This window comes from Raphanus sativus, chromosome 2 (assembly GCF_000801105.2).
Source record: "Raphanus sativus cultivar WK10039 chromosome 2, ASM80110v3, whole genome shotgun sequence".
NCBI lineage: Eukaryota > Viridiplantae > Streptophyta > Magnoliopsida > Brassicales > Brassicaceae > Raphanus > Raphanus sativus.
The window spans coordinates 27,065,736-27,088,643 of NC_079512.1; the positions used below are offsets into that span (position 1 = coordinate 27,065,736).

Genomic DNA, 22,908 nt, shown 5'->3' on the forward strand with positions numbered 1-22,908 from the left:
TTTTTGCTTTTATGAGATGAAAAGATTAACAAGCGTTTATGGATATCAGAATTTTACTTATTTGCTTTGCAACTGTTGTTGGACTGTGGATGTAGACACAACGGAACTTTTTTATTCTATCATTGTTTTTTATAAAACTCAAATCTTATTTTGTGATATAGATCTAATTGTTGAAATATGCTTATTCTAAAGTGTGATCTTTACTTTCAGGTGAAACAGCTTCAGATCCTTCACAAGGACACCCCATAATGGAAGTAGAAATCAACCAGAGAACAAAATTTCCGAGCTATGTATTAGGATAGTGGTGAAGACATTTACATTGTCGTCTCCAGTTCCCAAACAAACAAAGGTTTGTATTATATGCCAGACTTATTGTCATGTGTTTTATATATCTTGCTACGTCAATCTTGGTCTCTTTTGATCAATATCAGATACTGATGTTTGTAGTGTCCATATTTTGGTTCTCTTTATGCCTTCTATATATTTGGTGTTGTTTTTGCCGAATCACATGTTGTGTTGTTGTTTTACTTTAGCTGCTCTGGTACTTGGTAGTAAGTTATGTGATTGTTTTGTTACTGGCTAATGATATGTAAGGGTGCTGGAGCAGTCAAAAGGAGCCACATTCCTTGAGTTAAGATAACCCATGTGGATCATGGTAGCTGTGTTGGCGATGAAGCGGTTGAAGGTGGACTAGCTGATGAAACTGCTGCTCCAGGTCACAACTCTGTTAATGGAAGGTGAGGGGAGCAGTCACCAGTTAAGGAAGATGGGTCCTCTTGAACGAAGGTACCAACTGAGTGACATCCAAAGAGCAAGGGGAACCAAAGTTACAAGACATGATGACGTTTACGTTGCATTTCCAGACATTGTCAAGTCCGACTACTTCAAAACTTTATGACATTGGTTTCCCTGGTTTTTCTTAAACTCATACCATATCAGACTTTTTCAGTTGTCAGATAGGCGTCCTGTTGCCAAAAAGACCTTCTCCCTAACAAATCATAACAAGTGGTTTAAGAAACCCAGTCAACAAATCAACGGACTGATGCGAAATGCATATTTACGAAAACCAAACATAGTTCTTAGATTTTACATAAATAAGTCTCACTACTTTGAAAGTTTATTGTCATTGGTTGTTCTAACGTAAGACGTCCAGTTTGCAAACTCATTACCCTTTCCAAACAAAAATAATCAAATAGTAAACAATTATTTACGACATTATGTTTTTAAAATCATGTTCAAAGTGTTCTTAACTCATGTTCATATTATTGTTGATTATGCTTCTTTCTCAATGTGATTCTGTTCGTAAACTCATGTTTGTGTCTTCTCATCATTTCACCTTATATAAAAACTTCTATCTCAAAATTCTTTTCTCTTCACAATTTTCACTATTCACAAATAAAGGCGGGCTTTCAAATCTCTGAAATCTTCCGGCAAAGCCCCATCTCTCAATTCTTCAGTGACTTCGCTCTTGATTAGGGAGTCGGAGCTGTGCTTTAGCTTGCAAAGAAGGTCAGAGGTGGTGATGATGTCGGTTCGTTCATCGATAGAAGAAGAAGGTAACAAACACACTCAATATTCTTGAGAGTTCTGGAGGAGAATCGTCTGTGATTGAAGCAGCAATGAACTTGCCTGATTAAGTTGTGTGTGATGAAGTTGGAGTCATAGAGAGTATTCTTGAAGTTCACACTCTGTTAAATGTGATGAGTTGATATTGTAAACATATGTTCCGTTTAATATTATATCTCACGAGTCATGTTTAATCTGACTTTTTGTGATACAAGAAGTTTTCGGGCTCCTTCTGCAGTGTAGTTGCTGCCGATATTTCTGCTCAGCTCTTACCTTGGTCTTATGCTGTAGGATATTTGGATATCTTCCACCATTCATTAAGAAACCGGTTCAAATTCTTCGACATAAGACTTCTCTTTGTTTTACACAAAAGCAAAAATATGGATGCTTAAAAGATACTCTTCTTTGTTTTTGCAGCTACTTCTCCTTCCTCAGCCTGATGCTGCTGCTCAGCTATCCCAGTTAAGAAGAAGAAACAAAATGTAGGAGATAATATGTTTTAAAAAGGATCTGCAAGATTAATGCAGGAGATGACAAGTCCCACATCAAATGGTGCTTCAGAAGTTATAGAAAGCAACAAAAGTGAATCAATGCCAAAGTTTTCATGGTGCGTCTAAAAAAGTTGTAGTGGAGATTTTGTGGTAGGGTCATGGTGACGGCAGAGCTGAGTCGCGATGAGGTGGTATGGTCATTGCTTAGCGGTGATGGTTGTATGACTTACATAAAACAGAGATCAGAGCAGAGGAGGGGAGAAGAAAACATAGGTAAAGAAGAGAAGGAAGAAGATAGTTTGAAAATGGGTTTTTGTGTTTTCATTTTTGGTATCTGCCAAACCACAGAGGACATGTCAAAAAAGGAAGAATAACTGGTATTATGAGAGTTAGAACGAAGCCATAATCGTCATTGCTTCATAGGTAAGGAACCTCTGTAAAACCTGTTAACATGAATTGAAAAAATTCAGTATGCACGAAAATTTGGAAGAGTGCGCCAGTAAGGAAAATCAGATAATGATAAGTTGACATTTCTTTAATCATTCCGATGTAAACTCTGTCCGGAAACAGGCTCAAAACGTACAAATTAAATGGGCTTTACATATGGATTTTGACTTAAACAGCCTTCGATAGATGGTATGTCAAAAGGTGATGGAAAAACCCGTTAACCTACAATGAAAATTCAATTAGTTGATGAGATAGGAATGAATGTTTTGATAAAAAAAAAAAAGAGAGAGAGATATGAATGAATGCTCTCACTCAATATGACGATACACTCAAACAATTAAGGGCAATTCTCTAAAGTACATTATTTTAAGTTTTTATCATATAAAAAAAGATTTTATTAAAAAGAATGATTAAAATATCTCATTTAATAAGAGAACAGACTTTTATACCATAAATATATAAATACAAACAAATAAATAAAATAAATAATAAATAATAATTTTTTTTAGAGATTCAGATTAGGCATGGACATATTTTCTAGATCCAAAGATCCAAACCGGTACCGATCCGAAAATCGGGTTTTGGGTCAGATCCGGATATGGTTTAATATCCGATTGGGTAAGCTTTCATTTATATTTCGGGTACCGAGTAGGATTAGATATTACCCGAAATCCGAACAACTATCCGAAAATACGCGATTCTTAGTTCTTCGACCATTTAACACAAGTAGATTTTAGTTTATTCAAGATTTTATTTTTATTTTTTGTGAGTTAGTTCAAGTATACTTTTATTTAGTTTCAGATTTATAGTATCTATATGTCTTAATCTCTTATAATTGATTTGTTTATTCAGAGAAGTCGGATAAACAACACCCATTTCGGTCTGTTCTGATAAATACAGCTAAATCCGAACTGAAACCGACTTTTCTACGGTTACTTCGGGTGTAAGCGGATCCGAACCGGATCTGCAGGTATCGAACCGTATCCAAACTAGCATTTTAAATTATCCGATCGGTACTATTTTTTCTAATTCTGAAATATCTAAAATCTGAAAAACTCGATCCGAATCCAAACCGGTAATCCGAATGCCCATACCTAATTCATATTATATGTTTTCGAATTCGTTTTAAAAAAAAATTAATTCGAAAATAAAAGACTACTTTTAAATTTTTCATTTTCAAATTTTTAAAATTTATTTTTTATCTTATAAAGTTTTAAACATTCAATCTCAAATCTCCACCCAATTTTAAACTCTAAGATCTAGATTAGTTAAATCAAATGATATAAGTGTATATTTACATCTTTAATGAAACATTTTGGTCATTTTAATTTTTAGAATCTATATTTGTGACAATAAACTTTTTTATTGTTATCATAGGGTATTTCTCAACAATTAAAGGGCTACATTACTTCTTTTAGTTTTAATTGCTAAAGAAAAAATGAATGAAAACTATCATATGTGGTTTGGCTCAAGTGAAATATAAAAAAATATTAAGTGAAATGAAATATTTCTACAGTCACACCAACTAAACACAACTAAAATTTGATCATTTATTTTTGGTCATCATCTTATATAATTTCCAATAACAAAATTATCAGATATTTGAATATTTTTTTTTTGAAATTCATAAAACAGAAAAAATAAATTATTGAGAATAATTTTATAATCGTCTAACTACTTATATTTTTATAACAGATAATATTTATATATCGAAAATAAACATACAAAATATATAATAAAAACTAAAATTTAAACAAAAACCCGGGCGTAGCCCGGGCCGACCCTAGTTTACTTATAAAAAAAGAATTCATAGTTTATAATTAGAATCGGATGATAACAACAGAAACAATCTAGAACTAAACTGGATTAAACCGGTTAGGAAAGACAACTCTAGATTTAAACGTCCCTTCGGTTCTTTTACACGGCCAAGAGAGCGAACCTCCAATACTTACCTTGAAACCAAGAACAACGATGGAATCCTTAATGGTAACGAAGAAAAAAGGCAAAAGGCCTCTTCATTACACTATGCACACGTTAGCGGTGAAGAGAAGGAAGAGTAAATATGAAAATTTGACTTTGAAAGCAAAAAACTAGTGAGAGAAAAACAGAAAAAGTTTGGGGTCTAGATCTAGATCTATTCCAGTGGCCGACGCGTGAGCGTTCGTGCCATCGCCGGAGAACTTGTCTTTATTTTAGTTTTGTTTTGTCCTTTTCCACTTTTTCCGCAGTTCTGTCAACGACCGCTTTGTCGGATCTTTGAGAGTGTTACCTTTCATCGTTGGGGGTTCGGCTGTTGGAGAGAAGACGCGCTCGACTGGAGGGGTTCAGAAGAGACGGAGGTATTTGCTCGTTCGGGTGGTATTTCTCCAGGCGATGGAGGTTTTCCTAGATCCATCGACGCCGGTCCGCATGCGGAGGGTGGAGGCTTTCTTAGATCCACCGTCACCGCTCTAGTTTCCGAGAAGGAGAGGCTCTCTCAGTTCCTTCTTCGCCGGCTCTTGGATTACGGAGAGAGGAGGCTTACAAAGTTCCTCGATGCCGTTTGGAAACCCTAAGTCCTTTGGGTTGTGATGACTAGATCGAGTCAGTAGTGAGTTGGTGGTTGTCGAGGAGGAGTTTCGTTTGAAATGAAGCTCTCCGACGACGATGACGACGTACAAGAGGAGGATAGCGGCGGTTCTTCGCTCGCATGTCTAGGGTTTCTGGTGATACAGAGTCGGAAGAGATCTCGTTCGGACGATGAATTCTCCGGCGTGGGGACAGAGCGGCTTAGAATAGCTATGAAGACGCGGAGGCTCTGCAGTATCAGAGTTCAGGCGAAAAGTGGTTGTCGGTGGCTAGTTCCGGCGGCGGTGCGATGAGGCGTCGATCAAGTCGAGGCCGGCGACGCGTGACGTACGGATGGCTCAGATTATTACACGTGGTCAAGCATGCTTCCTTGATGGGCGCTTAGGGCAAACTGTCCGGTTTAGCTGTCAGTTTAGCTGTTTGGGCCATTGAGCCGTTGGATTTTCGTATTTGGGCTTCGACCTTGGTTGTAGTTGCCCGATTTGTATATGGGCTTTTATTTTTGAATTCTGGTGTACTTGGGCTTTGGCCGTGGACTTGGTCTTTTTATTTTATAAAAACTAATCTCGAGAGAAAAAAAAGAAAGATAGAAAAAATTGGGGGTCTTGTCTGAAATGTTCACTTTTAGCTTGTGTTCAAGAGCTTTATCTGTTATTTTTCTTAACATCTCACCAAAAAAAAACTATATGTTTTTCTTGTTAACGAGTCCACTGGAACAAGCTGAAGATGTGATTAATATTTGTAAATGTGTGATGAATTATGATGATGATTGTTATTTCGGTTAATTGATGAAGCTTAGCATAATGCTGTCATTAGAAGAAATCCTCTTATTGAGAATGATGGTGAAATGAGAGTGATATGTACCAATTCCAAAACCAGCTTAGTTGAGTTGGTAGCTCAAGTATACCATAATTAAATTAGTGTAATTTTTATTTACATTATTTTGATATCTTTAAATTTTTGTATCATGGAACTGTTAGCTAATGGCAGAAACAAATGGTAGAAACAAAAATCCAAACTTATTAAGTCTATATATTGCTCAAAGCAAATCATTCGAACTGAAATCTGGTAATATTTAAAGGTTACTGAAATTTTAGTCGTATTCATTTAGTTTGGTATAGATGACATTTTCTTGAAATAGTCAAAAATAAAAATCACATTTGCAGGAACAATTAATCATACAAATATACAATACACCGTTTTCGCTTGGGTGCAATGACGGATCCATAGGTAACACTTAGAGCATGCCCATTAGTGGTTCTTAAGGGGTTCATGGGCTCGGGTTCATAGGGCCGGAAGAGAAAAAAAAATAGAAAAATGGGCTAATTAGCGTGACCCGTCTCTTAGCGGTGATCCGTCCGTAGCGGAGTTCAAGGCACGTGTCACGCTGAGATTGGGCCCGTGTTTTCGAGTTGAAGCGGAGTAATTCGCGAAACCTTTCATTTTCTTTTATTCCGCAAAAGCTAGGGTTTCTTTCTCGTCTAGGCGATTCAGAGGCGATTCTCGTGCGACGCCGATTCCCGGAGCTTTTCACCATCAAATCGACGACGAACGGTTTCCTCCACGAGCTCAGGTTAGTATGTAGTACATTCGCGGTTATTTTCAAGCGTTTTGGACAGGGAAGGGTTGTCGGCGATTCTTAATCGATTTAGGGTTTTCGTAGTTGGGTTCAAAATCGTGTTGGGGCTTTCAATTAATCTTCATGCGGGGTTGTATTAACTGACTCATGGTTGGTTTGTCTGGGATTAAAATTGATTTGGGGATTTAGGGTTAGGGTTCGAAATTGATAAAGGGTTACGGTTCTTATATGGGTCTCGTTTAAGGGTTTTTAATCGTCATGACGGGTTGATCTCATATTTTTCTATATACTTTGATTTGTTTGATGACTTTGATGACATTTTTTTTTTTTTGTGTCTGCTACAGATGGATCCCGCAGCAGAGAGAAGAGACATGAAGAGGAACATTGAGTACAACAATAGCTTGCAATATGTGGCTGATTCGGAGTACGGGATACCGACAAGGTGTTACTGTGGTGGGAGAATGATTGACGAGGTTCAGGGGAAGGAGGAGAGAGACACTTTTCCTGGGAAGCGCTTCTTCACATGCATAAACTACCAGGTAATAATCTATGTTTCTGTTTATTTATGTTCTTTTCCTTATACTGATTTTGATGAATTGTTTTTTTTTATGGTTTAACCAAGGCTGATGGGCTCCATTATCGTCAGCCTTGGGTTCACGGTGTCCAGGAGGAGATCGAGAAGCTCACTAACCGCCTGCAGGCGGCTGAGAAGGTGATCAAGGAGGTGCCCATCCTCAGTCAACAGATTGAGTCACTTGAGGTAATATCCTATATCTTCATTGCATTGCTTATCTCTTTTGGTGTTTCATTAGTGAAGAAAACGTATTAACTCATTTTCTTTTTGTTGTTTACATGTCCAGGAACAGGTTAAGAGGCTCTCTGGCCAGGTTGATGTTCTCAGTGTCAAAGTCGCTGACCTGGAGATGGTCTGCTTCGATTGAAAAGCAAAGGTAAGACTCAACTCTCGATTACTGTTTGTGTGTCTTCGTTTCCTGCAATTGTGTTTATTCTTTTGTTTTTTAATATGTTAAGCGTATATAAACTGAACTACAAGTAGTTCAGTTTATAAACTATAAACTAGAAGCTTAAAGTATAACTAGAACTACAACTAGAAGCTTAAACTAAAATCGATCATAAATTCTATCTGTTTATTGGTTGGTTGTTGTGGTGTGATTAATATGGAATTGTACTGAGGTTTTAAAAAATGTTTGCAGTGATTTGATAGTTAGAGTTTAATGAAGTTGTTGTGTGATCAATGTTTGGTAGTTAGAGATAAATGTAGTAGCAAATAGTAGTTTAAAAAGATAGCAAAGCCACTTCTAAAACACACACATATCAAACCCAAACCGAAACCAAAATGGAACCTTTAGCCCAAAACCCACAAGCCTCTCCCGTTAACCAAAGACGCAAGTGGACAACCAAAGAAGACGTTGTGCTCATCAGTGCTTGGTTGAACACCAGCAAGGATGCCATCGTCAGTACTGACCAGAAGGCCGGAGCATTTTGGAAGAGAATCGTCGACTACGTCAACGGAAGCCCTCAGCTCAGTGGCGCCGTCCCTAGAGAGTGGAGTCAGTGTAAGCAGAGGTGGGGGAGAATCAACGAGCAGGTGTGCAAGTTTGTCGGCTGCTATGAAGCAGCTGTGAGGGAGCAAGCGAGTGGCCAAAACGAGAATGATGTCATGAAGGCTGCCCATGACATCTTCTTGAATGAACTTGGCATCAAGTTCAGCCTTGAACATTGTTGGAGAGAACTACGCTTCGATCAGAAATGGAAGTCACTCGCTGTGCCCAAAGAAGGTCCCAAGGAGAAAAGGAAGGAGGTGGTGGCTGAGGAGGAAGCTGCGGATGTTCGGCCTCCTGGTGTCAAGGCTTGCAAAGCAGCCAAACGCAAGAGGCAGGGTTATGATGAAATACATAGCATGCTTGCTGTGAAAAAGGAGATACAGCAACAGAAACTCCTTGAGCGTCTCCTTGCCAAAGACCCTACCCATCTAACTGCAAGCGAAATCACCCTCATGGAGAAACTCATTTCTGAAATGATTTGAGATGGGTAATATGGTAGCTTAACTTGGATAATATGATAGCTTAAGTTGGATAATATGATAGCTTAAGTTGTGGTTCATTTGGATAATATGATAGCTTGTTCGTTTGATTGCTGTTTCTTGTGGTTCATTTGGTTACTTGAATGTCGTTTGCTTGAGTTGTGGGGTCATTTGGATAATATGATAGCTTGTTCGTTTGCTTGATCTTGTGGTGTTTGCTAATATGGTTGCTTGCTGTTTGGATAATATGATAGCTTAAGTTGTAGTTGTGGTTCATTTGGTTACTTCAATGTCGTTTGCTTGATCTTGTGGTGTTTGCTTATCATTTGGATAATATGATAACTTGGATAATATGGTTGCTTGCTGTTTGCTGTTGTGCTCATCAGTATATAATTTGTTTTTTCTTTTGTTTTGCAGGTCACGGGCTGGAGTTGAAGTTGTATGGCAGGAAGGGAATGCACATGTTTATTAGCTTTATGGTTGTTGTGTTTCACGGGAAAGTGTAGAATTTTGTTTCTTTCTACACTTCATTTCAATTAACTTGTTTTGTTTCTTTGTACTTTGTACTTTGTACTTCATTTCACGGGCAATGTAGTGTCTTGACACTGCCAACTCTATATATATCGGCAATGTAGTGTATCGGCTTTACCACTCCTCTCTGCTCTCTATCACTCTTCTCTCCTCTCTATATATATCGGCAATGTAGTGTATCGGCTTTACCACTCCTCTCTGCTCTCTACCACTCTGCTCTCTATCACTCTTCTCTCCTCTCTATTTCAACTTGTATCGGCTTTACCACTCCTCTCTCCAACAACCCTATCAACAACACTCTTCTCTCCAACAACACAATCAACAACAAGTATACTCTTCTCTCTATCACTCTTCTCTCTATCACTCTTCTCTCTATCACTCTTCTCTATATTAAACTTGTGAATAATTTAATTTTTTTTTCCAATAAAATTGATGTTTCTTATTAAACTATTGAACAATTTAATTTTTTTTCCAAAAAAGAATTGTTTCTTATTAAACTTGTGAATAATTAAATTTTTTTTCCAATAAAATTTATGTTTCTTATTAAACTATTGAACAATTTATTTTTTTTTCCAAAAAAGAATTGTTTCTTATTAAACTTGTGAATAATTTAATTTTTTTACCAATAAAATTTATGTTTCTTATTAAACTATTGAACAATTTATTTTTTTTTCCAAAAAATAATTGTTTCTTATTAAACTTGTGAATAATTTAATTTTTTTTCCCAATAAAATTTATGTTTCTTATTAAACAATTGAAGATTTTTATTTTTCCATTTTGGTTTTGTATGAAGGAAGAAGTGTTCAAGTGATGTCTTTCTCATCAGATGATGCAGCAGATAAACTAATTGAAGATACAGTTGACCAACATGTTGATAATTTTATCGACCAACATGTTGATAATTTTATCGACCAACAAATTAACAAGCCGAAGAGACGAGCTTATATCGAAAGACATAGGGAGCAAGGCCACGAAGACCTTTGGAACGACTATTTCAGTGAAAATCCTACATACCCACCAGAAATGTTTAGGCGGCGTTTTCGAATGACGAAGCCATTGTTCCTTTCCATTGTCGATCGCCTGAGTAATGAAGTTCCATACTTTCGTCAGAGACGAAATGCTCACGGAAGGTACGGTCTATCTGCACTTCAAAAGTGTACTGCGGCTATACGTATGCTAGCATATGGTCAATCGGGAGATACGTATGACGAATATCTCCGACTTGGTGAGAGTACCGCACTTTTATGTTTGGAGAAGTTCAACGAAGCGATAATACAATTGTATGGAGATGAGTATCTACGAAAACCTACACCAGCTGATCTTCAACGATTACTCGATATCGGAGAGGTACGCGGATTTCCGGGAATGATAGGCAGCATCGACTGTATGCATTGGGAGTGGAAAAACTGTCCAAGGTCTTGGAGAGGGCAGTACACACGAGGTCACGGAAAGCCGACCATTGTCTTAGAGGCTGTGGCATCACAGGATCTTTGGATATGGCACGCATTTTTCGGTTTACCAGGTACCCTCAACGATATTAATGTTCTCGATCGGTCACAAGTTTTTTCTGACATTATACAAGGTCGAGCTCCTAAAGTTAATTTCACGGTCAACGGCCACAATTATCGTATGGCGTACTACCTTACAGACGGAATCTATCCTAAATGGTCAACATTTATCCAATCCATCCCACTACCTCAAGGTCTTAAAGCTGAGCTTTTTGCTGAAAAACAAGAATCCGCCAGAAAAGATGTCGAACGTGCTTTCGGAGTTTTGCAATCGAGGTTTGCAATAGTTAAAAATCCGGCTCTACTATGGGACAAGGAAAAGATTGGAAAGATTATGAGAACTTGTGTCATACTACACAATATGATAGTAGAGAACGAACGAAACACATATATTCTGTCTGATACATCTGAGTTCGAGTCGGGAGAGTCAAGCAGGAGTTCACAGGTGGAAATCTCGCAACCTACGGACTCCCCTTCCAACTTTGTTAGTAGGCATGGCATTCAAGCTCAAATTCGGGATCAACAGAAACATGATCGTTTGAAAGCCGATTTAGTTGAAAATATATGGCAAAAATATGGTGATCTAGATGAATAATCTTTGTATGTTTTTGAATTTCCATTGTATTAAATAAAAAAAAATTTACAAATTTAAAAAAAAAAGTTTAATATTATTTTATTCTTATGAACCCCATTTTCGGGTTCACTAATGGAAGAACAAAATTAATACGGGTTCGTCACTATTCACGGACCCACTTAAAAACAATAAAAAAATCCCTATGAACCCCCCCTTGGGGTTCACTAATGGGCATGCTCTTAGGACGGATTAATATAAATATAATCGATTACTACTAAGAAGAATTTTTTCAGTTTGTCTATTGAATTCTTATCTTTTTACATTATAAAATGTTGTTGGAGATGTGAATAGTGCAACCCCACTCTGCTACTCTTTTGTTTCCATCCGTGGTTAGGTGTTGATGGTCTGCGGGTCAGCCCACTTATGTGTAGGGTTAATTCATCATATCCGCAAATTGTTTTCTACTAAAGACCTGTTGTTTGAAAATACAAAATGCAATTTAACATCTATTTTAAGGCTAATATTATTTAAATATTTTGAATATTAGATATGAAAAAGCTGGGAAAAATCTTTGTGATTCAGACCATTATTGGACCGGTCCTGTCCGTGGATATCCATTTTTAAACCTATCTTATGAATTATAATGGGAGTGGCTTGTGTCTGGCATACGGATAACGATGTTTTGACATCTCAATGATAACGAAGATCCAGTTAGGACTATCCATTAGGCCTGGGATTTCGGGTATTCGGTTTGGTTTCAGATAGGACCCGATCGGATCCGGATATTTCGGCTATTTAAAAGTTATATCCAATGAGTATTTGGAAGACTTACAGTTCGGTTTTGGTTCTGTGACGGCTCCAGTTCGGTTCGAATTTTTGATGAAAGTAACTATATATAATCCGAAAAAATCGGTAACATCTGGTTCGGTTAAATTTTATCCCAAATCATACTCAAAATCCGAAATATTTTTTATTTTATTCATTGTATTTTTATTTTTTGATGAAAATAAATAAAAATCGTATATATACTACTAATATGTGTATAAGTACATCGAAGTTGAGATACTCTAGTGGTATTATTCTTGAGACTTTATCCTAAACAACTCAGATTCGACTCTCAGCAGTTACAATGTAAATATATATAACAAAATAAAATAGATATATATAAGTAAAATGTAAACATATAGAATAAAGTTATGGTAACCCAGTGGTATTGCACATATTATATCAGACTATCAATTTTCACACCTGGGTTCGACCCTCATGAGACACATATTTATGTGTGTTTTATATAGAATTCGGTTTAAATCGGGTGCCCATTAGATTTCGGGTAAAAACCCGAACCGACCCGATATCTATAGTTAAATATAATTTGATCCATCGGATAAATTTGAGCTTACCCAAACCGAACCGAACCGATCAATTGCGGATCGGTTTCGGTTCTGGTAAATGGATATGGGTAAAAATCCTAGGCCTACTATCGATGGCTTAATGTAATTTGTTGTATAACTGACTCCAAGAAATCCTCTGGTGTGAATAAGATTAGTACGGTCATAGATTCATTCATAGTTGAATTATTTTAGTGGGTGGGGTTTTCTGAGTTTTGGTATGCATTTAACTTCAATGGATATTGTAATTATATTCTTGCAATATATATTATATAAAATTTACGCAAATCTTGAAAAAAATCAATAATATTATTAGGATAATATTCATATTTTAGCAGACTTAATTAATTAATTAACTAGTAGATGTTCAAAAAGAGCAGACTTAATTAGTTTTTAAAAATAGCAAATTTTTAGTTATATAAGTATAGTTTCAACTTTGTGTTTTAATAGCGCAATTCAAATAAAGTTTTCTTAAAAAATAATAGTAATAACAATAATAATAACGCAACTTAATTAAGATGTAGTTTAATTTTTAAACTTTTAATCATGAAGTAATGGTTTAGTAGCAGGCGAATTTTGAGATTGCTAAGCAATCAAGATTCGAAAGCATCTTATTATATTTTACTTTTTGACCATGTTGAAATAGATCCATTTTAATATTTGAAATAAGAGTCCGTCCGTGAGATGCATAATTCTTTTAAGAATTAGTCTGAGATTCTCCGTTGATCTAGGATATTCTAAGGTTAAACAGAAAAAAAATTGAACTTTCGATTTTAGTTTTCAACTGAAGAGATTATATGTACCGTTAGATTTAACACCCGGTTGATCACTACAAGAAACCATAAATGCTGAAATAGATACCCGAAAACTTTATTGCTTTCACGACAAATTTTGTTGGAAGTTTGTGCTACAATATTGCAACGGTGCACGTCTCTAACTCGTTTGAACCTAAACAGCATACTTCCTTATTTCAAAGAATTCGAGTTTCTATAGGTTATGACTTACGAGGTACGGAGGTAGTCCAAAATAGTTCTAGTAACCAACAATTATCACTTGATTGTTTTCCCTTCAGTTTTTGTTTTTCTTTCAAGATCTAATCATGTAGAGGCTATAGCTAGTTATCCGATTTGATAATAACAAGTTGTGCTTTTAAATTGTTAACTGTAAAATTAAAACTATAATTTTTTTTTGCAATTAGAAAATTCAATGTACTGTAAAATTTGATTGTTGGTTTGAGAAATTTGAATACTCATAGTTTTTTTCAACATTTTAAATATTAATATCTTATTTTGGTTTTACAGTAAAAAGAAAAGAAAATAGAAAAATATATAGTTTTGAAAGTTTAGTCTATAACACAACTGGAAAGATTTGGTATTGTACAAAATGTTATAGATGTGAAAAGAAATCTGTAATACTTACCAATCAAGCTCATCAAATAATAAGTAACAACTGGATCTTAAAAATGACAGCAAAGTGCAAATATATTTGGAAAAGTATGACCAATTCCCCGTTGTAATATATCATTTTGGTTTTATATCTAACACAAAAAGAGTAACATTTAGTTTTAAAATAGCCTTTCCGTTCTGTTTGAAACCAAAATTAATAAAAAAAACACAGCAAAACAATTGGTCTGGAATTTTCTTTTTAGAACTGTAACTGGTTCAGAAACTTGTTCCGATGTCAAGTGTTTGTAACCTTATATGAAAATGGTAGTTCTACTAATCGTTTATTCCAACAAAACCAACGATGGATTTAAATTTAGAAATAAGAATTACATTTTATAAAATTTGAGTGTGTAAAATCAAATAAATATCAGAAAATAAATAAACAGAAGTATCTGACTCGGTCTGTTACGTTTAGCTATATCAAGTGATGTTTGTGTGTGTATCTTCTCTCAGCAACAATGATATGATGTCGTTGATAGGGTGGGACACGTTAAATTTGGTTTAATTCGTTATTTATTTCGATTCAAAAAATTTAAATATTTGTTTTGTTTTAATTTGATCCGAAAAATTTAGAGATATATATTTGATATGTTCTGACTCTTATATAAATAAATGTATATCTAAGATTAATATATAGTTTTAAATTTATAATATTATATAATTATTATTAACATATATTTTATTAAATTTATTTTAAAATTTACTTATAAAAATATTAAACTAAAAAATATAAAACATATAGCTTCTTTAATTTTTACTTTATATTTTTATTATATTAAAAGATATTCTAAAAAATAAATTGGTATTATTTTTTCTAGATTTACTTGTATTGAACAAAATGAATGAAGTATCCGTAAATATTCGCAGATATAAGAAAATTGGATATCCGGAAAATCGAATATCCGTTATAAAAAAAAAAACCCAGAAAATCAGATATCCTTGAAGTAAAAATCAGATCGTAAATACTAAAAGATATACTACTATTCAATCTGTGTACGGGCCTACTCGTGTGACTCACATGAAATGTCTTTTTGGTTCAACCCAGTTCCTAGGTAATGGCTTAAAAACAACATATTCACATAGGCTAGCACTAGGAGATATTATAAATTATCGTTTTAATTCTAACATTTTAAAAAATAAAAATGAAAAAATAATTTTTGAAACATTTAAAAATTTTGAAGTCAATTGTTCGATCTTTTTTTGTAAAGATGAAAAATGCTTTATAAACTTTTCTTAAATAGTTATTTCTTAAAATAAGTAGTACTCTTTGAAAATTTAATAAGAGTTGTAGTGTTTTTTTTAATAAAAGAGTGATATTCTAGAATTGCTCCAGACTAATTGGTTTATATAACCTTAGTTTTCTGTTTTCATACAGAATGGTTTTTGTTTCTGAATGAAACAGCCAAATTTAAAAAAAAAATAACTATAGTGAATAAATAAAAACAGTTTAAACCAGTTTCCAAATATTTTTAAAACAGTCTATCAACATAAAAGAAAGATATCATTAAACCAGTTTCTCGAGGAATTCGCCCTAATTGCTGCTCTCCCAGGCACGGAATCCGAGGCAGCCGCTAAACAAGCTCCTCCACCAGAATGAAGACCTCACTCTGGCATGGCTCCTCCTTCTCGTAATCTCAAGCATCTCTTCCGCTGCCGTCGACGTCGCACACCATCCCGAAGGTCTCTCCCTCATCTCCTCCAATGGATCTCCCTGTAGCTGACTCATCTGTTTCTCTTCGCTTGCCCCCTAAACCACCAGATGCACATCTCGACTTGATGCTCCCGGTGGATCCGCCAGACCCTCCAGTCCCCCCCCCCCCCCCGACCCTCCACCGGCTCTCTGTACCAAGGCTTTTCATCGCCAGATCTCGTCACCTTGCACCGCCATTCTCCATGAACAGAAAGGTCTCCTACTCCTTGAGAACTACTCAGCTCCATGGAATTACAATTCTAAATCCAAGAAAGTAAGGTTTCTCTCGCTGAACTTAGAAGCCTCTGTTCTCAGTCCAGACAACCCACACATCAGCTCCAGCTTGACGGGATCCGATGACCAGCGATTCAGACTCAGTTCCGCCAAAGCGTATTGGCTCCATCACGGTAATGGTGAAGTCCAAAGCTTTGATCTAACCAAAGTCTATGCTCTGTCATTAAATCCTTTCAAGCTTACTTCTCTTGTCTGGTATGATGTTTTCAATGGTACTGTAATGGAGTTTGTCCATCGTCTAGCTTCAGTCTACAGGGTTCACATAGCCCAAAGCCGTGATGTTGTGCTTGAATTTGTTCCACAGTTTTTTCAACTATCACATGCCATCCGATTCTACACGGCCTTTGCTCCATTTGTTATGAATATTAGAGTTAATTCTAGGCAAAGAAGGCCTTTCCCAACGGCTCGTAGCTACGATTCTAGAGTCACTCAGCTGCTCTTGTGGAGACGATCTCATCCTCCATTGGTTATATCAGTGATATATTTATTTGTTGAAGTAGAGGAGCGTCTCTCAGGCCACGGCCTAGAAGCTTTGTTCCATGGTTCCTTGGGTCAAAGTCACAGTGGATCTACCCTAATCGCAGAGGCTATCGCCATCCGATCAGCCTTTTGCTTGGCGTTAACCCTAGAGTTCCCAAAACTCAAGGTTTTCTCCGACAATTCAACGCTCACAAGAGCTATTTTCGGCAACCTCCAGTCTAAAGAAATCATCGGAATTGTGAAAGACATCCGATCGATCTCCTCTGGTTTTGCATCAGTTTCTTTCTCTCACTTCTCTAGACCTGTAATCGCTTTAGTAGATGTGATAGCAAATAGTGCTCTTCGAGCCTTCTTATCTTTATCTTTGTAATGAACTTCAAGAGTTGGGTCAGCTTTGGACTCATTCTCTATTTCTTAGTTTTAATGAAATTTCTGTGAGAAAAAAAAAATCATTAAACCAGTTTCTATTTTTACTTTTAAAGTAAAGTAAAGTAACTCTAAATACGGATGTATTTTTCTCTAATGTATTTTTATCTTTTGGCTTTAAAAAAATATTAACTTTATTTTGAAAATTAACTTATATTTATAAAATTTTAAAATTAACCCTGTTTTTTTGTTTTTACAAGAATTTCATAGAATTATAACTTTGTTTAAACTAAAGTTTCTTTAAAATACTGTTATGTAAATATAAATGTATTCTATTTTAATAAAAAAAAATATTTCTCTAAAATAAATAATTTATTTATAAATATTAAAGTTTAAAAAATTAAATAATCATTTTAAATTTTAAAAGTATAACTCTATAATAAAAGAATGTTATTTTCTTTTATATTTAGAGAGGAATAAAAACAATATTTATTATAGAAGAAGAAATATAAAAAGGTTGAAGTACATTTTTTATTATAGCATTTAGAAATAAAATAACAATGAGTTGAAAATACTCTAGTGTTAATAAGAAATAAGTCTTACTTTTTTTAAGAAAAAATAAGTCAGTAGTGTTAATAAGAAATAAGTCAGTAGTCAATGATTGTCCATACAGGCATATATAGTGCATAGAAACACCAAATAAACAGAATTTAGGTAGTTTGATCAAGCTTTGATTTAGGAAATTTGTCACTATTGCTTTCTTTTTTAAGTTCGAATTTTAGTCGGTTTTTAGATCATCTCCAATGTATTTTGCTATTTTCACTTCTAAAATAGAGGAATTCTATAATAGAGGTGGGATATGCTCCAATGTATTTTTTTTAAAAATAGCAATATCTATTTTATAGAATAAAAAATAGAGAAATGCTATTTCTTCCTCTATAAATAGAGGAAAAAATAGAGATCTCTATTATAAAGGAAGAAATAAAAGTGGATTGGAACAATTTCACCTCTAAATGCTACTCCCTCTGTTTCATATTATAAGTAGTTTAAGAAAAATTTGTTTGTTTCAAAATATAAGTAGTTTCCATTATTCTATGCAACTTTTATTTTATTGGATATAGTATAACCAATCAAATAATATAAGCTTATTTATGATTGCTTTAACAATATTTATTTTATATATCAAATGATATTTATAAAGTAAAATAATATTTTTCTTAATCTTTGTGCATTTAAGTAAAACTACTTACATAAAGAAACAGAGAGAGTATTATAGAGGTGAAAATAGCATTTAGTTGGAAATACTCTTAGGTCAGTGCGCCATTTTAATTGCATTGGCCAATCAATTCCAAACTCAAATATCTATTAATTATGTTTTCCACGCCAGATCTGGAGTCATTTATAACGTACAAGAATATATACATAACACAACTTAAAACAATAAAAATGAGAAATTTTAATTTTTGTTGTCTTCTATAAAAGTCTACGTTCACTCGTATATATTGTAGTCTAGTACTAATACGATATTTTGAATAATAATTATATCGTACTCAGCCATTGTTTGCATGACCTGCAAATAACCGGTTGGATTATTTTATTGAAGAACTCTTGTTATAGTTAATTGTTTTTTTTTTGTTAAACCAGGATATTCAGAACCTAGGTTCCTAGTCACCCTGTTATTTTTAATCATATCTACCACATCTATAATCACAAACATACATACTCTTTTTTTGCTAAGATAAACATATACATACATGCATATGCATTTTACATGTACATGTTATATGACCAAGCCGGGACTCGATAGGGATCTTATAATTTTGGAGTTATGAATTATGAAAATAAATTAAACACAGGTTAAGATGTAGAGAGTTTTTTTTTTGCCAAAAGATGGATGTAGAGAGTTTTTTTTTTTGCTAAAAAATACATTTCTTGAAAAAATAAAACATGTTGATGTAGAGAGTTTTAGACCTCAAACATATATAATTTTTATTTAATCAATGTCATCAAGATTTAGTGAACTACACATATATAAATATTGATATAAGTCGATCAGTTTTTTTTGACCATTTCTCGATTTGTGCGTGTTATCCTTGCGCATGGGCCATGTTAATCTTCTCTGTATCGTTTCAATTTTATCGGATGTCCCCGAAGGGACCATTTTTTGTTACATTCTCTCGTATTTTTGCTACAAGTCTATACATATCAAAGATAATTTCGGGAAGTCAGTATTAAAGATATTGGACACACAACACAAGCGGTTATTTCCATGTTTTGGTGGAAAATTGGAGTTAATTGATAATAGTGGCTTGAGGGTTTATGCTTCCACCATAATTACGACCTAGTAATATCATGATTAGTTAAATAAAAGTACGTAACGAACACACACATGCACACTTGCATGCATTATCATTAGCGAAAGAAAAGCTGAGAGGAGATTGTGGTTCATAAAATTTAAAACTAACATCGGAAATCACACACAAATATCGCATGATTTTGTTTCACACAGAACTATCGTTCGCTCCTTAGTTTAAACTTACATGGCTTATATATATATATATATATATATATATATATATATATATATATATATTGTCTCACACGATAGTTATAAAACCCTTCAAAGCGTCCTCCTTCAACTAAATGAAAAAAAAAATATTACATTGTCCCATCAGAAGGAATAATTTTATTGGTTAGATTTTACCAAAAAAATAATTTATTGGTTAGATACTATTGCGGTTCTATTATTTGTTTGCTTTTGTTTTCATGTTTACGTGTTAGTGTGTTTGTTTTTTATTTGAAACTACAAATCAGAATTAGTATGTACTTGGAATGATAAAAGTTTGAACATTTTTTCTCTTCAAAAATCTCATGTAAACTCTGTACCTAAAACGGTAAAAGCGTTGTCCTCTTTGCCGGTAAAAATGATTTACCCTTAATAGTTAAATAATTAGAGGTTGGTCATGAGTTTAGTGAGATTATGGTCCCAAAACTATATGGGAATTTATTGTTTACGTACAGGTATTATAATAAAATGTTTGTACCCTCCGTAGAGCCAAACACATCTCTGATAAGTGATTTGAATGTCGTCTAGGAGCTAACACACCTCAACAAAGTGAACCGTACGCAAGTGTATATCTGTGGGCATAAACTACTAGTTAGCTCGAATGCTTATAAGGAATTTAGTGGCCCACAAGAATGCCTGTATAATTAAATACGAATAGCCAATATCTGAATAGTCTTATATGGCCCACGATGCACATCAACAGGCAAGATTGCCATTCTTTACTTGATTAATGAGCTTTTAAATTTGAATCTGCTCCATTGTGTCTGGTGTTCACTCTAAGCTGAAGAAACTCTTATCACTTACCCAGTTTTATAATTGATAAATTTCGGATCTTCAATATATATACCAAGCTCTCATCAGAGGATGTATCAAACATTCATGACAAAAGATTGTGTTTTCCAACTAATTGTCGAGGTATATACTTTTTATCTTAACAGTTGCACACATTTTGTTACTCGACGATCAAACAAACTCGAAGAGACCCAAAATCAACCCTAAGTTAATACTTCTTATCTTAACATTTACACAGCAAAAAATTGGAAGGGATTTGAAAGATATGTATGTGCTACACCTAGATGCATGAAACTGAGTATATATGTAAATATATATTGTGATATTGGGGTGTGTGTGAGAAGTAAAAATCCAAGAGTTAAAAAGGGGAGAGAGAGAGAAAGAGAGAAGGTTGATGTGGTTGTCGAGATGCTAACAGAGAGGCACATGCAAAGCTTAAATGATGGTATCACTGGTGGCCAAAGCATCTCCTTAAAGCTGTCCTTTTTCATCTAAGACCTCTTTTTTAATTGCCCTTTTCTACCGCTTCTCTCTTTCTCTTTCTATACATACATATATTTAATTAATATATGTAACTTATATGTGCTTTGGTTTACAACTTTATATCCCTTCTTGATACATATACTAATGCGGAGTTATGCACGTATGCAAACCTAATAGTGTGTCAATTAATTATATATTATATCTCCTTTCTTGAGTTACAAATACGTTCTCAGAAAATAGGGGATAATATTTCCATATAGATTTTTTGAAAAATACATGAATCTTGATTTATACGGTGTAGATAAAATGTTTGGTTGGTTGAAGATAGGTTCCGCGCTTTATTATCCACAAGAAAAAAGAGGATCATTACGAATATGTGCTCGATTCCTTTTGCATAAAGTTATGTAATTACATTTTGAAAATTAGCTAATGGCTTTAGATGGGTTATGTAGTGAGCAGTTTCGTAATTAAAAAGGTAATAGTTGGATCCAAAATTTTCAAAATGGATCACTAACACGTTCAGGTTTATACATCACAATTTGTCAAACCCATAATTAATTTGCGGCAAACAAAATAATTTCATATTATGTTAGCAAAAGTAAGCTACATATATCATATACGTCAGTGAGAGAAAGGAGATTAGTATTTTTCCTCGAATAGACTAAAGCAACAAACCTAAATTTCTAAGGAAAGAATATTATTACAAAACACCAAAGCCGACAAAACTAGGAAAAATAAATAAATAGCCAATTTACCAAAGAAAGAATATTATAAAAAATACAATATAACAAGGAGAGAGAGATGTGCTATAAAGGGTACCAGCCCACTAAAGTCTGAAGGCCATCACTCATCTAAAATGTATAATATTTTTCCTGAGAGGCAGTATATAGATTTACATGATACAGTATTTTTTATTTTTATTTTTTGGTATTTTTATTTTGATGTACATGGTATAGTAGTTTGATTTCACCAAGGCTAGTATTAGTTCACGTTTGAAAAGATCTAATTAACACAACTTGATGATGCTCATGAACCGTGTGTACGTGCCAGAACATGGGAATTTAGACAAAAAAACGCATTAGCTGTCTAACAGTCAAATGTAAATATGTATTATAAGTTTATAACCATAAATTTGATATCCAAAATAGAGTCAACGACTCAACATCAATTAAGTGGGATTTTTTTCTTTGTTAAAGTTCGCTTACATCATAGGGTATCCCATTAGGTTGGTAAATCTACCACCGAAAAACAGAAACTAATACATCTACTGATCTACATATTATAACATATATACATATATATATATATAAGAAATAAAAAGAGAAAGAAACTGGTTTTATGTGAACCAATATTCCTGATCTTCATTATTTACTGCGGTAAATTTTTGAAAGGGAAAAAAAGATGTTAGGGTTAATATTATTATCATTTATGGAGGAAATGGGCTCATCTAGGGTAACATCACCTACCCATACAATATTATCATGCTTTTAGGGCTTTTATTTGTCTATCTGGTCCCATATTTCCCCCACTCTTTCTTCCTCCACGTGAACCATACGTTCCAATCAATCTCCTCCTCCGTGCCGACGCTCCCTTTTCCGATCCGCGCCGCGGACGAAACTTCCGTGACAACCACGCGCCTAGGGTTTTCTTTTTCAGGCCACAACAAATGGGTTGTGATAAGAACCGCACATAGCGGCCACGTGGAGAATTCTCATTCGTTTCTTGTGCCTCATCCTACAACACAGAAACGTCTATAGAATTTTTATTTTAAACGTAAATAATAGAAATAATATTGGTTTCCTTAAATAATAAAACACTAAAATCTTACAATAATAAATTATATGATCTTGTTATTTAATTTTTACGATACCTGTTACCCTAATGAAGCTATTTGTATTGATATTTAGATTTTTCACTAAAAATGAGAAATATCGCACAGATAGAAATATATCTTTTTCATTTCCCAAAAAAAAAAACTATATTGAGCTATATTTACATATACGTGTCGAACAATATGTGGAGAGGTACGTAATCTTGTTTCGTGTAATTGGTAATAAACAGACCAGATGGTGACATGGCAATGTAATGTTCCAGAG

The 22,908-nt window shown here is 34.3% G+C and overlaps 3 protein-coding genes and 1 non-coding gene across 5 annotated transcripts; 3 read left to right on the top strand and 1 right to left on the bottom strand.

The window, feature by feature from the left end:
- Positions 1-6,315: 6,315 nt before the first annotated feature.
- LOC108840485 (uncharacterized) lies at positions 6,316-9,358 on the top strand. Of its 2 annotated transcripts, none has more exons than XM_057002977.1 (5): positions 6,316-6,645; positions 6,996-7,190; positions 7,274-7,411; positions 7,518-7,601; positions 9,113-9,358. In XM_057002977.1, the coding sequence occupies exons 2-4, from the start codon at positions 6,996-6,998 to the stop codon at positions 7,590-7,592; spliced, it is 408 nt and encodes a 135-aa protein (XP_056858957.1). In that variant the 5' UTR covers positions 6,316-6,645; the 3' UTR covers positions 7,593-7,601; positions 9,113-9,358. The 2 variants fall into 2 exon arrangements, with proteins under 2 accessions (XP_056858957.1, XP_056858956.1); XM_057002976.1 differs by having other exon boundaries at positions 7,512-7,601; positions 9,113-9,357.
- Positions 8,009-8,698, top strand: LOC130508663 (glutathione S-transferase T3-like). The gene has a single exon (XM_057004274.1). It carries the CDS (start codon positions 8,009-8,011, stop codon positions 8,696-8,698), a length of 690 nt encoding a protein of 229 aa, XP_056860254.1.
- Positions 9,359-10,028: 670 nt separating the features above from the next.
- Positions 10,029-11,509, top strand: LOC130502829 (uncharacterized). Its single transcript, XM_056997571.1, has one exon. It carries the CDS (start codon positions 10,037-10,039, stop codon positions 11,327-11,329), a length of 1,293 nt encoding a protein of 430 aa, XP_056853551.1. The 5' UTR covers positions 10,029-10,036; the 3' UTR covers positions 11,330-11,509.
- Positions 11,510-19,026: 7,517 nt separating this feature from the next.
- LOC130508921 (U6 spliceosomal RNA) lies at positions 19,027-19,129 on the bottom strand. The gene has a single exon (XR_008943105.1). It is a non-coding gene; the product is annotated as a U6 spliceosomal RNA (small nuclear RNA).
- Between the last annotated feature and the right edge of the window lie 3,779 nt (positions 19,130-22,908).

What these genes read in the sequence shown, in the direction of transcription:
- LOC108840485 (XM_057002976.1), top strand. Translation starts at nt 6,996, where the DNA reads ATGGATCCCGCAGCAGAGAGAAGAGACATGAAGAGGAACATTGAGTAC. An exon ending in TCACATGCATAAACTACCAG is followed by an intron (nt 7,191 to 7,273) that starts GTAATAATCTAT and finishes GGTTTAACCAAG; the next exon opens with GCTGATGGGCTCCATTATCG. An exon ending in AACAGATTGAGTCACTTGAG is followed by an intron (nt 7,412 to 7,511) that starts GTAATATCCTAT and finishes TTACATGTCCAG; the next exon opens with GAACAGGTTAAGAGGCTCTC.
- LOC130508663 (XM_057004274.1), top strand. Translation starts at nt 8,009, where the DNA reads ATGGAACCTTTAGCCCAAAACCCACAAGCCTCTCCCGTTAACCAAAGA.
- LOC130502829 (XM_056997571.1), top strand. Translation starts at nt 10,037, where the DNA reads ATGTCTTTCTCATCAGATGATGCAGCAGATAAACTAATTGAAGATACA.